A 15,409-nucleotide genomic window follows, 5' to 3' on the forward strand; every position below is an offset into this window, starting at 1 on the left:
ATAGACAAATGACCTACCATTGTAAAGCTTAGAATCTCATCTTTCATCTGAATTTACTTAGATTATTTATTATTCACCCATGAGTGAGCAAAAACAATTTGAAAAGGGGATACTGAAAAGTCTCTTGGCAGGCTGTATCTGGGTTTCAAAAAGAAAACCACATTTTCAAAGAGTTCAATATCTGCTCTTTAATTTGATACCTCAATTACAGAAAATGGTCAAGAAATAAGAAAGTTATGGTTATTTGAAATAAGGCTTGAATTTCAATAATTTCATTAAATGAAGAGTTTTACAGGCTAGCGTTCAAACTCGACACTCCGTTTTGTTAATGATCAGCCATGCATTAAGTCTTTTGTTATTGTGCGATAGCTTCTGTGGGAAACCGGTGAAAACATGCAAAATATGGAAATGTAAGCATTGTTTCAAGGGATCATAACTTTTTTACTTCTTGACCATTTTCTGTGATAAAGGTATCAAATAAAAGAGCAGATATTGAACTTTTTAGGCATGTGATTTTCTTTTTTAAAAAATTCTGATACCCCGCCAAATGATTTTTTGTCATCCTTTCTTCGAATTGTTTTTGCTCACTCATGCATGAATGAGGGATAATCTATGTAGCATGAGATGAAAGATGAGATTCTAAGCTTTACAATGGTATAGGTCATTTGTCTATTGTATATGTGATTAAGTTTCATCGCTAAATTTCGGTTTCGTTTTTGTGGGACTCACTGTATATTGTGCTATGTGACATGTACATATGACATGCACTTGTACTTTGTCTTGTATTTTCCCCAACAACAATTAAATGCCATGAAGTTTATTGGGCTTGATATTGTCTGAAAAAAAGTAAAATATTTTAAATATTAAAGTGTAAGAAAATATCAAAGACAAGCGGAGCATTTTTTAATCTTGTGTATTTGTTGGTCAATTTCAAGTTTCAAATCAGTACTGATGCTTGTAATTGCGAAACCTCTAACAGTATTTGTAATAAGACTATAATAAATCTATGATTCTCTGTTTCTTTTTGTTTCTGGGAAGCATGGAATTTTATGCCATTTGTGTATTCATATACCTCTTTAATAAGTCAAAAGTCTATCTAGAAAGGTGTGTATTTGTAAGTGAGGGCTCTTGTATGTGTGTTTATAACTGTTATTTCATAAATCTATATAAATATTTTTTTATGATATGTATCTATCACAATATGAAAGATGTGATATGGAGAGGAAAATTGCCACCATTAATCATTCAAACCATATAAAGTAGGTGAGTAATTAAGTTATCTTTGCTTATGAAGTGCAATCATATTTTAATTTGATTACTGTTTTTTAGGGGGCCATGTGAAAAAATATTTGAACAAATACATGCAAAAAATAAATTATCAAAATAACAAAGAAAACAAGTAAAAATGATTGTACTTAAATACATAAAATGTGATGATAGTATTGCGAAACAACACAATGTGCCAAAATCAACTTCTGGAAAATTGTTTAAAAGGGATGGTCGGGGCTGAAAGTATTTATAGCTTAATAAATGGAGTAGAATTCATTGAGCAAAATGTCAAAAATTTCAGCTCACCTTATGAATATTCATGATGACTGTTTTCACAAAATATTGCTAAATTATAAACTTCAATCAATTTATTATTTGTTATCTGATTTTGATGACATTTTCGGCATTTTGTTCAGTGACATCTACTCTGTGTACTAACATATAAATAATGTCACCCCAGACCATCCCTTTAACATTTTAAATTACAACTTATGGCAAAAAATAATTATGCAAAGCAACACATGGTCAAGGTCTTGTAAAAAACATTCAAGTTTAGTATAATTATGTTTTTGTATTACTGTGTGTTTCTCATCTTTTTGAAAAGCAATCATAATTCAACCAGGATTTAAAGGGAGGTTTCAACAAGGAGTGGACCAGTTTAATACCTCTTTGAATCCTTGTCATGATTGCTATATGATTGTTAATTTTTGGTCAAAGTTTGAATGAAGCTTATTTTTTTCTTTAAAATGTGATTATTTGTATTACACATCTAGGTGTATGTCGTATTTCAATCATATATTTTCATATTGAATTGATCATTGTGGAAGTCAATTAAAAAATTACCTCTGTATCCTTAATATCTTTTTGATGATTTTATCAAATGCAATAGACATTGATGTTAACATGGATTCTGGTAAAGTGTATCTTAACAGTATTCATTTGCAATATACCTTTGCTGCAATGAATGTAATGTATATATTTAATTTGTATTTAGTAGAATTGTATAACTTTTATTTCTGGATTTTACTTTGATATTTTTGTATTTTTGAGATGTCATGAAATTATTGGTTCATGTTATTTTTTGATATCTGAATTATACTAGGCCTCTATATTTTTGATACACTCTAAAACTGTGTGTGCTCCTGCACTTTATTAAATCATTATTTTCTTTAATGAATAATACATTTTTTTAATATTTATTTTTGTTGCTTATGATTATGATTATTGTATCCCCTGAAGAGTTTGTAGGATATTATGGATTTGTCCTCGTCGCACCGCTGCTGCAGAGATTTCTTGTGAGCACTCTCCCAGCTGCATTTCTTCTCCGATCATCTTCAAATTTGGCATGAAGGTCCATTATGGTAAAGCAAAGCTGCCTGATGATTTTGGTGTGACCAGAGAAATCATTGCCATGGTAACAAAAGTTTTTGTGGAAATAGCAGAGATGTCCTCATGATCGTTCTACCAGCTGCATTTCTTCTCCGATCATCTTCAAATGTGGCATGAAGATCCATTATGGTAAAGCAAGACCACCTCTAGATTTTGGTTTGGGCGGAGACATCATTGCCATAGTAACAAAGGTTTTATTGCCATGGTAGCAGTCCAAGTGAGTATTACCACCAACTATTACAATCCAATGTATCATGCTTACTTCATTCTAAGTGTCATGTATCATAATACCATGCTGTTCCCATATACAAAATTTGTCATAGCAGTTTTGCCACACAGAAGCAATATTAGAAGGTAAAACGAAGATTTTTGGTGGGGGGGGGGGGGTGGTATTAATAGGGTTAGGCTTACAAAATATATCCAGATTACTCTCTGATTATAATCCCCAACAGGTCATTTTTGCCATGATACCAGTAATTATATTTATTTGTCAAATTTCTGTGTGAGCTCTATACATATATCGCAATGATGGAAAATACGATGGTTTGGGGGATACATATGCTCGGCCATGTGACCCACCGAGCATTCCTAGTTATGTTATGTTGTATGCCTCTGATGTGAATGCGGGAAATCATTCAATCAGTCTTATTATCAATTAAATTCCCCATACCCCTGATATGGCTATTCTCAGACAAAAATATTTTTAAAGAGCTTCAGTGGGTTTAAACACTGAGGGACAGGGAAGGGAAATGAAGGGTTCTGATAAGTAGTTTACTTGTGGATAAGCTCATAGAAGTCTCTTAAGATGTTTAAAAGTCTCGCTTATTTTTCACAAAACAGTGATATGCAAATGAGACAGCCACTCACTATTTCTTTTGTTTTTATCACACCTGCGAAGCAGAGTGAGACTATAAGCGCCGGTTTTCAGACGGCGGCGGCGTCAACACCAAAGCTTAACCGAAGGTGTTGTTTTTGTCTCACCTGCGAAGCAAAGTGAGACTATAGGCGCCGCTTTTCCGACGGCGACGGCGGCGGCGTCAACATCAAATCTTAACCTGAGGTTAAGTTTTTGAAATGACGTCATAACTTAGAGAGTATATGGACCTAGTAAATAAAACTTGGCCATAAGGTTAATCAAGTATTACTGAACATCCTATTAGAGTTTCATGTCACATGACCAAGGTCAAAGGTCATTTAGGGTCAATGAACTTAGACCATGTTGGAGGAATCAACCTCGAAATCTTAACCTGAGGTTAAGTTTTTGAAATGTCATCATAACTTAGAAAATATATGGACCTAGTTCATGAAACTTGGACATAAGGTTAATCAAGTATCACTTAACATCCTGCATGAGTTTCACGTCACATGACCAAGGTCAAAGGTCATTTAGGGTCAATGAACTTTGGCCGAATTGGGGATATCTGTTGAATTCCCATCATAACTTTGAAAGTTTATGGATCTGATTCATGAAACTTGGACATAATAGTAATCAAGCATCACTAAAAATTTGTGCAAGTTTCAGGTCTCATGATTAAGGTCAAAGGTCATTTAGGGTCAATGAATTTTGGCCGAATCGGGGGTATCTGTTGAATTTACCATCATAACTTTGAAAGTTTATTGGTCTAGTTCATTAAACTTGGACATTAGAGTAATCAAGTATCACTGAACATCCTGTGCGCGTTTCAGGTCACATGACCAAGGTCAAAGGTCAATGAACTTTGGCCGAATTGGGTGTATCTGTTGAATTACCATCATAACTTTGAAAATTTATGGATCTGATTCATGAAACTTGTACATAAGAGTAATCAAGTATCACTGAACATCCTGTTCGAGTTTCAGGTCACATGATCAAGGTCAAAGGTCATGTAAGGTCAATGAACTTTGGCCATGTTGGGGTTTTTTGTTGAATAACCATCATATCTCTGTAAGTTTATTGGTCTAGTTCATAAAAAGTGGGCATAAGAGTAACCATGCATCACTGAACATCTTGTGCGAGTTAGAGTAGTATTCAAAGTCAGCACTGCTGCTATATTGAACCGCGTGATGCAGGTGAGACGGCCAGAGGCATTCCACTTGTTGAAATGACAGCATAACTTAAAAAGTTTGTGGACCTAGTTTATGAAACTTGGCCATAAGGTTGATTAAGTATTACTGAACATCCTGCCTTAGATTCAGGTCACATGACCAAGTTCAAAGGTCATTTAGGGTCAATGAACTTTGGCCAAATTGGGGGTATCTGTTGAATTACCATCATAACTTTGAAAGATTATGGATCTGATTCTTGAAACTTGGACATGATAGTAATCAAGTATCACTGAACATCCTCTGCAACTTGCAGGTCACATGAGTAAAGGTCAAATGTCATTTAGGGTCAATGAACTTTGGCCAAGTTGGGGGTATTTGTTGAATTACCGTCATAACTTTGAAAGTTCATTGGTCTAGTTCGTAAAACTTGGACATAAAAGTAATCAAGTATCACTGAACATCCTGCGTGAATTTCAGGTCACATGACCAACATCAAAGTTCAATGAATTTGGCCATAATGGGAGTATCTTTGGAATTACCATAACTTCGAAAATTTATGGATCTGATTCATGAAACTTGGACATAAGAGTAATCAAGTATCTTCGAACATCCCATCGAGTTTCAGGTCACATGACCAAGGACAAAGGTCATTGGACTTTGGCCATGTTGGGGTATTTGTTGAATTACATATAACTCTGTAAGTATATTGGTCTAGTTTATAAAACTTAGACATAAGAGTCAAATATCAATGAATGTAGTATTGTATCATTATATGAATAGTGTTTTTTGTGAATAATTATTTTATAGTAGCTTTTAAAGTCAGCACTGCTGCTATATTGAATGGCATGATGCAGGTGAGACCAGGCCATAGGCATTCCACATGTTTATTGTATGAATTATACAATATTTCGATTTTTACAGAATTGACAATAAGGACAAACTTGACTGAACCATATAGCATTAAAATAATGCTGATTCCACATATCCATGGACAATGAGGAGAAAATTAGTATAGTTCATAAAATAGATTACAAAAGAAATAGTGAATTGATGTCATCATTATTCTTATTTTCATACTGACTACGATGTGCATATTTCTGTTTTGTACGTGAAATCGAGTGAAACTTTAAAATATGACTTTTTTGTTTCACATCCGATTTCGAGGAATTTCGATTTTATTTAAATCAACTTTTTGTTAGGGTGCACTTGCCCTTTAAAGGACAAGTCATGAATCGTCGGGGCGAGATCTTTTCGCGTTACAGAAAAATGAAAAAATGTCGACGCTTGGGGGAGGGCTATAAAAGCCCCTCATTGTACAATAAGTGACTGAAAGCTTAAGTGACTGAAAGCTTTTTTTTTTTACTTTCTAAAGTACTCTCCTCCCCTTGTTTTATTCATTATGTCCCCTCTTATCCCTTCCCCTGAGTCCTTTCTCATCCCCCCTACCCCCTTTAACCCTTATTACTAGCTATATTGATTGATTTAAAGGGAAAACAATACACAAAGAATAAATTTTAGGCAAATTTAATACGCTTATTTGCATATTTAATTATTGAAAAAGTATAAGCAATAATTTTTTTGAATATTTTACTGTACAGTCTCGAAGTTTACATCTGGCTCTACGCGGCCGAGATCTGCCGAGATCTCCAGTAAATGTTGGTCTGAAATATCAAAGGTTAAGAGGATGAGTATGGGCTCTATCCCCTCAGCACCCTATCTAGGCCAGTGCTAACTAGTTTATGCTCTTCGCCGGCGGCCAGATTGAGTTAAACTTTAGCCAAGTAGCGGGACAACTGAACTGTTTGCTATCTCTGAATACGTTATAAAACGATAACACATTTTGTTAAGTGCATTTCTGAACAATACCAAACTCGAGAAAAATCCGAGAAAAATATGCTTTATTCGATTTCAATATATTGCGTCAGAAGAATGCCACTTAAATTCCATAGATATGGATAAAAGATGGATGACACAGAAACGAACAGTTCACTGATCAAAGCAGCATCATAAAAATCTCGTGATCAAACCCATCGTTCCAGAACTGGCAATATCTAAATGAACTAAAATGGAAGTAAGCTAAATACAAAGTTGTTTATCATGAACCAAACTGGGTATGCCAAATACAATACTGTTCATCATGGACCAGTGGCGTGGTGAAGTGGGAACTCGAGCACAATATCATTGAAAATCTGTAGGAATACAAAAGCATTCCAATCATTGACAAAGCATTCCCTGGGGCTTTGATATTCCATGATATCGTGCCGCGATTAACCATTCGAAACCGACTGGCTTCTGAATTCAAGCGAAATAAAAAAAAATGAAATCTTAATTTGATCGATAATCCATCCTCGATGTTAGTGATGAATGTGATACCATTGAATAGACCAGTTAATTCTCTTTGAAATGATACCCTACATGATATGATTATGGTTCACATGGAGGTGCAGTGCCTTGAAATGTGTAGCGAGGTCAAAAGTTGCAAAATGACAGTATTGAAAGTCTCTGTTCTTTTTTCCGTGGTAATGAGAGAGTTTCTTTTGTGGAATCAAACCTACCTCTGCCAGGCGCGCCGGAACACTTTCAGTTTTTTTTTTTTTTTTTTGGGGGGGGGGCAAAGTCCCGAAGGGGGCAAAATATTTTTGACAGCGTGAGATACCGAATCGATCGAGCAGGATAGGCTGTGGGACCCCCCCCACCCGGTAAGGACTTTGTGTAAAAATGGAGTATAAAAGTTGCGTTTCTAAGAGCATTAAAAAATAAATTTCTTGAGAATTAAATAGTCTTGAAGCTCCTTCTATTTCCTCCAGTCTGACCCAGACTGGTGTTTCTTCATGATCAGGGTCGCAGTTCCAGCAAATTACGAGCCTTTATATTGCAAACGAAATTGTTTCAAACCAATGTAATGTAGGCCTTTTAAAGACTTTAAGATGACAAACATGACCGTACGCAGCCGGGGGCCGCCGATCGTGAGGGCAAAATTCACCCAAAGTGTGCACGAAATCCTTCAATTTTATTGTAGAAAATGCAAAAGCTCCCCCATCACAAACCCCCTCGCTCTTAAGTTTCTTCGAAAATTTAGGTCTTGCAGCCCCACCCACTCCCGGATTGTTTTTTTTTTTGCAAACGTCCATGAATAACAAAAGCTGGGATGAACCAGAGAACATATATAGCTGCCATCTCGATCTGATTAGTAACAGGTAATGGGAAGAAGTTTTGGAATCTAAAATACATAAGTGCTATATCATATGAGCTGAAATAGTATCAGACAAAACGCCTTCCAATCATGCCAATGAAAAGGAATAGAGGAAAATACGGGGCTGTGAAAATATCTTAAGTTTTTTTTTATAGTAGTGTAGTACTGTAACGCTTTTCTTTTTCTTTAATATTCTTTATTTACATTTTTATTCATATCTCGGATAATATGAGTCCAGTCAGGAAGACACTTTCACAGATGATTTTATTTTTTTCATGTCTAAACATTATCTCTAAGTTGCTTTCGAGTGGGATTAACCATTTTCAAAAATTATAAATTATAATCCTCTACACATGATTATTCTGTGTGTAATTTTCTGATAACATGTCTATATTGAGATGAAATGACCTTGGTATTTTCTTTAGGGCACTGACTTGTTATCACTGTATTAACTCAATTTATATTTAGTTGGAATCAAAATATTGAAACAAGTTTCTCGAGATGTTATGGTTTCTGGGCTTCGCAGCTATGACATAGATCTCGGGGGGAGGGGGGTACTTCCATTCACGAGTGGATACCTTGCGCGACCATGGGGTCTCGAAAAGCACCCTAAACAAGTAATTTCCATATTCTGAAAATGCACCCCTTAACAAGTATTGGCGTGTGAAACCCTACCTTTAACAAGTATTGGAAACAAAACGATACTCTTGGCAAATATTCCATGAAATGAACCCCTAAACAAGTACAGGAATGTTTTATTGTTACGGGTCCTTCGGTCGTCTACTTTACCATATTTGGTTTAGTACGACCCCCATCTTCTACACCTTGCGCGAATCGGACTCTAAACACGAAGTGTTGGGGCAAAAAGGACATCCTTTATAAAACATTTTAATTTTGTTTTATCATCCCCACAAATTCGACCCTAAACACGTAATTTTCCTAGCGAAATAGATTTTTTTTTTCATTATTTTTGTGTTTTTGACACCCTTATCACGTTACGTACGTAACGTGCCCTATCGTGAAAAAGACATCCTCTTTACGTGTTTTTTTGGTCGCGCATGGTATCCACTCGTCAATGTAAGTGCCCCCCCCCCCCGGACATAGATTCCATATGTTGCTGGAGTAACTAGTGTTCACGCGCGTTAGTGATATCGGGTCCAGTCTGAGTGTTTCTGGGCGACCGCGCGTTTGTTCAGTAGACGCCACAGCCAGTATCATAGAGTTATAAACCTTATAATTGGTGGACCACTATCAATTTGCCATTCGCTTTTATTAGTCTGAAATGTATTCATTAAAAGGTTAAACGTTATCACATTGTAATAAGATGGAAAAGGGGCTTATCAAAGGTATGTTTCACAGAGGATCTGTTCGTCAAAAGACGCGAGGCTTACTATGATAATGTATTTTTTTTTCATTTTTGACAATGGAAATGAAAATTTTCAGGCAGAAAAGTGCCTTCGTTTACTTTTGTCCTTAAATAATTTATCATTTTTCTACTTTCAGGGGGGCACATGGGGGGGGGCAAAATCTCGTTTTGCCCCCCCACCCAATTTTTTTTTTTTTTTTTTTTTTTTTGGGGGGGCAAGTGCCCCCTGCCCCCCGCTTCCGGCGCCCTTGACTACCAAATTATATTTGTCAAAGAAATCAAATGATTACGTAATGAACAAAAATGAAACAAAACAGCCAACTGCACGCCATAAAATTCTTAGAAATCCATTTATAATGTCACACATGACATACCTTGTATTGATATTTGGAAAGTCGTTATTTCAAATTTTTAAGAAAAATAATAAAGATAGAATAAACATAAAAGATTGAACAAAACCAAATAATTTATAAGAAAACAGAATAAAAAGAAGTTAAATGGCGATCAACATTTGGAGCAAATAAGAAGTAAAGTGTTATATGTCCAGCAGATCGAGCGGGCGAAAAACTATCATGACGTCGATCATCATGATGACCTAATTTTCAGGAAATGAAACAACGTGGTCCACGTTACACATGTTATTATCACAACACTGGGTGTATCTCTCATAATGGCAGCTAGCGGCAATGCCCTCGTCGCATACGACTCCCTCTGGTTGGCAACCACGGATAACCTCCACAGTGTTGATCCTCCTTGTTTCTACGTCCACAAGGTTCCTCACTCGAATCTGAAAAGATCAGAAAATGATGATGCATCAGTCACACAATTGTGTGACGAAGGGGTGATACTCTTCTCACTGTATGGAGTAATAGGGCCTTTTGAAATTTCTTTAATCGTAAAGACAAAGGCTGTGGGTCAGAGGAAGCGAAGTCGGAGGAAAGGCCGGAGTACCAGTGCCCGTCAAGACAGAGTTACTTCGACCTTCCTCCGACCAAGATACTCCTACACTGGTTTTCAGGAATATCTTGGATCTATCTACTCCGACCTTCCTCCGAACAAGATACTCCTACACTGGTTTTTAGGAATATCTTGGATCTTTCTACTCCGACCTTCGTCCGAACAAGATACTCGGCTACACTGGTTCTCAGGAATATGGACCTATCTACTTCGACTTTCCTCCGACCAAGATACTCCTACACTGGTTTTCAGGAATATCTTGGATCTATCTTCTTCGACCTTCCTCCGACCAAGATACTCCTACACTGGTTTTTAGGATTATCTTGGATCTATCTACTCCGACCTTTCTCCGACCAAGATACTCCTACACTGGTTTTCAGGAATATCTTGGATCTATCTACTCCGACCTTTCCTCCGATCCTTCCTCCGACTGAAACAGCCTTTACTTTGATCGTGATAAGAGAAATATATCTTTGGAATTTTAATCCATGCATTGTATAATTTTACTCTGACGAGCTCGGATCCCACGTCTGAAAGAGGCTAGTTGACAGCAAAAAAAAAAAAAAAAAACTAGCGATCTTACATAAAATAATTATAATTTTTCCTGCTATTGCTCTTATGAAAATTATCACAATAAGCAGTTATCTTCTAGCTTTATATATAAGCTATACAGAAAGTAATAAATCATGTTTAAGGGATTTTCATTATTCACTTACGTAACAGTTTGTAACACCTTCGGCACATGTTTCAACTTCGTCTGGCATTTCAGATACGCAGTATTTGTCGCCACGGTTGCTCCCAACAATATTCTCACACTTGATACATTCGAGAGGCCCAGCAGATGGTTCTGTTGATAGAATCGATTGATTATTAATTGATTAATATTATTTAATGATCTTTATCAATGTTTATATATAAACCCATATTAGCAATGTGTTGATGAATATACCAGTCCCCTTTATTATACCTATTTTTAAAAGTGAATACCCCCAATAATATCATGGATTCATCTATTATTACACACCTAGTTTGGTGGCATCCGGTGTATTATCATGATCGAGTAATAGCTGGAGTAAATTCCGGACATCATCTTCATAGGCCTGCATTGAAAATAAAGATAAATGCTGCTGCTGATGATAACGATGATGAAAATAATTATGATTATGACAACAATAACAAAAACAACATCACAGGCGGATCGAGCCCCCCCCCTTCCATTAGCGGAGCAATAAAAAAAGAGGGAGAAGAAAGAAAAGAGAAAGGAAAGGAGAACAGAAAAAGCAGGAGGAAGACGATGGAATAAAAGAAGATGAGGGAAGACTTGGAAAATAAGCAAAATCTTTCATGTCACTATATAAAATTTTCTTAATATTGAGCTTAAAATATCAATCTTAGTAGTCAATATACAAAACTTATTTCAGCTCGAAAATCGAACTTTCATTATTTTGTTCGATTTACAAATTTATTTTTAAAAAGTGCTCTGTAAAAAAGAAATTATTTATATGCGTTCTGGCCTGGTCGAAAATGGACCTGCTAAGGACGTTTTTCAGTTAGTCACTTTAGATGATACCTTTCTCAATGATAAAATAATGCGCGTAGCGCGAGCTGAAATTAGTTTATATTCCGATATGAAAAGGGTTATGTGTATGTCAATGTTAATTCTATAACAAACTACCTAAACTCCCCATTTTATGACAGATTATGAGAAAATTCAATTGCGCTCGCATAAATTGTTAAAAATGTATTAACTCATGCATCTTATTTATTATTACGAAAGTGCTAAAAATTTCAAGTTTTCAGGCTTTTAACACATTTCGCGCTCTCATTAGGCATACTAAATAAATTAAATAACCAAATTGTCCCCTTTTCCGAATGGAATGTCGTCAAGTTTCATCTCGCGGTTAGGAAGATACTTATCATTTTCATATGATGACATAATGTCCTTAAAATGTCACGGTCCTAGGTCAAAACTCAAAGTAATAATTATGAAAAAAATATCAGCTCTTTACGCGATCCATATCCACCTCATAAATTTATTACAAAGTGCTTGGAATATAGAGCTTATATTTACCCTTTTTCAGATCGTAGTATCAAATATTTCAAGCTTGAACTTCTCGCTCGCTTTATTGATTTTCATGAAAAAAATATTTAGAATGCCCAGATTCTAGGTTTAAATCCGAAACACGCGCGCGCATGTTTATTCAGATACGCAGCTTGTTTTCTATTAAAATCATTATTCAGTTTCATAATAAAAAAATTCAGCTCGCGCTCTGCGCTCGCATTACCAAGATCCTCAAATACTCATCATTTTCATGATTTACAAAATATGAATAGAAAGTCCTGTTTTTTTGTCTAAATCTCGGAGTTTTTCCACTCGCGCTTCGCGCTCACATCAATATTGTTTAGTTATATCACGATTACAAAGTGCTTACAATTTTAATTCTTTAGGTAGAAATTTTTAGAATTTCAGCTCGAGCCTCGCGCTCGTTATTATTTAATTGTTGAATTATGAAACAATTAAATAACTGCAAGTAGTCCTTAACCATATTAATATGTATATTTTTGATCAGTTAACAACGTTGATTGAAAATTTCTTGGTTATTATTTGGTTGCACACACATCTTGTTCAGGATCACAAACATTGCCCAGAATGTTCAAATTTTAGGATGAAATACATAAAATTTCACCCCCTCCAAAAAAGAAAAAATAATAAAAATAGCTCGCGCTTCGCACTCGCACTATTCAAATAAGGATTATAAAGATTCATTTTGATTTATAAAAAAAGAAAGAAACAAAAATAAACTTCAGGGAAAATATGGCCGAATAACCCCTCCCCCCTCCTTATTGACGACGGCTGGATCCGGCCCTGAACACCAACAACAATAATGAAAATGATAATTTTAATAATACTAATGATAATGGCGATGATAATCATGATACTACTATTAACTGGCTTCCTTGTAGCGCATTATACGTAACATTACACTTCACACATGGAAATTAACTTTCCGAAGAGGTGGAACTCAAACAGTGGGCCTAGTATACATGGTCTTTACATGTCTTGGTTCATAACAAGTACAAAGCCAACACTTTCAAAGACCCGGATGAAAAACTAACCCAAAAGTGTTCTGATAAAGATTGTTATAGGGACAATAAAAAGAATAATCTGTTATTTCATTAGGCCAATTCAAAAGCTCACTTATTATGTACGTCTCTTTTAGAACTTTAAGATTTAAAGCTATATGGCCATAACTATCAAAATTCTCAATCTGAATCTGGATATATCCTACTATCTAATGTCCTCTAAAAGGCAAGTACACACTTTGGAATAAAATATGTTATTCCTATGCGGATGATGTATAATTACTTCTGGAATGCTGGAGATATTTTCAATCAAAAAAGCACACAAAAATGTACAAGGTATTATGTATACGCCACTTTCCGTCCACTGGAGCAAGACTAAGTAATAGAAGTGCAGGTAAAAAAAAAATAATGTCTGAACCTGAAATATGACCTTATTATTATTACATTTCACCTCTGTCGAACGCTTTTTGTCTGAAAATAAATCCCATACAGAATATACGAATTTAACTGTATTGTCTTATTCATTTTAATCACCATTGGAAAGCCTGCTATCAGCTAAAAGCTGCTTACAAGCAAGGCCGTGAACAATGCAAAAGTGAAAAAGAGTTAAAAAAAACAACAACTTCAAAAACATGATACAAAAAAATCTAGAATAATGCAACAATTAGCATACACAGAAATGAAAAGTAAAGAAACGAAAAATTGTGCAAATCCAAAAAAGAAAAATGAGGGTAAGTTAATTAATATAATATATACGGGGGTGTTTTAGAGAATGGAATACCATACTGGGACTCCCACCAATTCATAAGCCACTATATGGCTTTCCATTTATGTGGAGCGTTTTGGCCCAGTGGATTAGTCTTCGGACTTTGAAACAGAGGGTCGTGGGTTCGAATCCCAGCCATGGCGTAATTTCCCTCAGCAAGAAACTGATCCACAGTGTGCTGCACTCAACCCAGGTGAGGTAAATGGGTACCGGTAGGAAGTAATTCCTTAAGAAGCTGTGTGCGCTATGAACGCCTAGCTTAGCCGGGTAATATAGGAGCGCCTTGAGCACCTCCAAGGTGGATATGTGCGCAATATAAATATCCTATATTATTATTATATTTAACCGATATTCAATGGAAGCGATGGTATTTAACTCTTGAAAATAAAGAAATGTTTCACTATACATTTTTTATTAGTGTATGATATTCACCATTAAAAAAAGAAACGAAGATTTCTGGAAAAATAGAAGATTTAATAAAAAAAAATAACGGAAATATTCTGTACAATGTTGTAGGAAGAAATTTGTGCAATTTAACTGAACACGTATAAAAAAGGATGTTGTATTACTGGAAATTTGAAAGGTTTTATATACATGTATCAGTTAGTACCAAATTCATGAAAGATACACAGTGCAGTAAGATTACAGGTGTTCTCGAGACACTACAGCAGGAACTTTGTGTGTTTTTCCGTGTTTTTAAGGAGAAATTTTCTAACAGTTAAGACTATCAGTGATTGTAAATACAAGTATCTAGTGAAATTAAAATGTAGTTGATAAGTATTTATTTACTTACATTTGTCGATGAGACAACCAAGCCATGGACGGCCAGGAAAACGATCAAAAGAAGCTGCATTTTCTCTCCTATATACTTTCGAAATATGACTTTGAAGAAAAGTGACACGAAGTTCATTTTTTTGTAGGGAAGGACATTCTTTGAAAATCCGTAGAGATCATTCCATTTCGAAATAGGGGATACTCATGATTGCCATAATGATTGAATGGTTTATTTTAACATAGGCACACTGCTTTGACGGTCGCTGTAAGTTTGTGCGCATCATGATCTGCGCATAATCATGGTCTATGGGGAGACATGCAGCTAGGACGCGGGGGTTGATTCTGAATCAGGGGCCATGGAACGGTTTTCAAGCAGGGCGGGGGGGGGGGGCTGACCATGCAAAAATCACAATCACATGGTCAATTTAACGTGTTTGAACACCGTTTTGGAAAAAGGAGGGGTTGCAGCCCCCCCCCCGCTTCCGCGGCCCCGTGAAAAATGTTGAATGTTGAGTAATTGGATTCTGGTAGAGAATTTTAAAAGGACAAGAGAACAAAAAAATTCAAGTGCGCTATTGAAATTATG

The 15,409-nt window shown here is 35.7% G+C and overlaps 1 protein-coding gene across 1 annotated transcript; it reads right to left on the minus strand.

Annotated features, from left to right (window-relative positions):
* Window positions 1-9,457: 9,457 nt before the first annotated feature.
* On the minus strand, window positions 9,458-14,960 carry LOC121410778. The gene is made up of 4 exons (XM_041603087.1): window positions 14,843-14,960; window positions 11,224-11,299; window positions 10,916-11,046; window positions 9,458-10,029 (listed from the first exon to the last, which is right to left on the minus strand). Exons 1-4 carry the CDS (start codon window positions 14,957-14,959, stop codon window positions 9,838-9,840), a joined length of 516 nt encoding a protein of 171 aa, XP_041459021.1. The 5' UTR covers window position 14,960; the 3' UTR covers window positions 9,458-9,837.
* Between the last annotated feature and the right edge of the window lie 449 nt (window positions 14,961-15,409).

This window comes from Lytechinus variegatus, chromosome 3, assembly GCF_018143015.1.
Source record: "Lytechinus variegatus isolate NC3 chromosome 3, Lvar_3.0, whole genome shotgun sequence".
Classification (NCBI taxonomy): Eukaryota; Metazoa; Echinodermata; class Echinoidea; order Temnopleuroida; family Toxopneustidae; genus Lytechinus; species Lytechinus variegatus.

Bases quoted from the DNA above. Each gene is read 5' to 3' on its own strand.
- LOC121410778 (XM_041603087.1), bottom strand. From the start codon at position 14,959: ATGAACTTCGTGTCACTTTTCTTCAAAGTCATATTTCGAAAGTATATA. The intron at 11,047-11,223 runs GTGTGTAATAAT...TTCTATCAACAG, and splicing joins ACCGGATGCCACCAAACTAG to AACCATCTGCTGGGCCTCTC. The intron at 10,030-10,915 runs GTAAGTGAATAA...TGATCTTTTCAG, and splicing joins AAGGTGTTACAAACTGTTAC to ATTCGAGTGAGGAACCTTGT.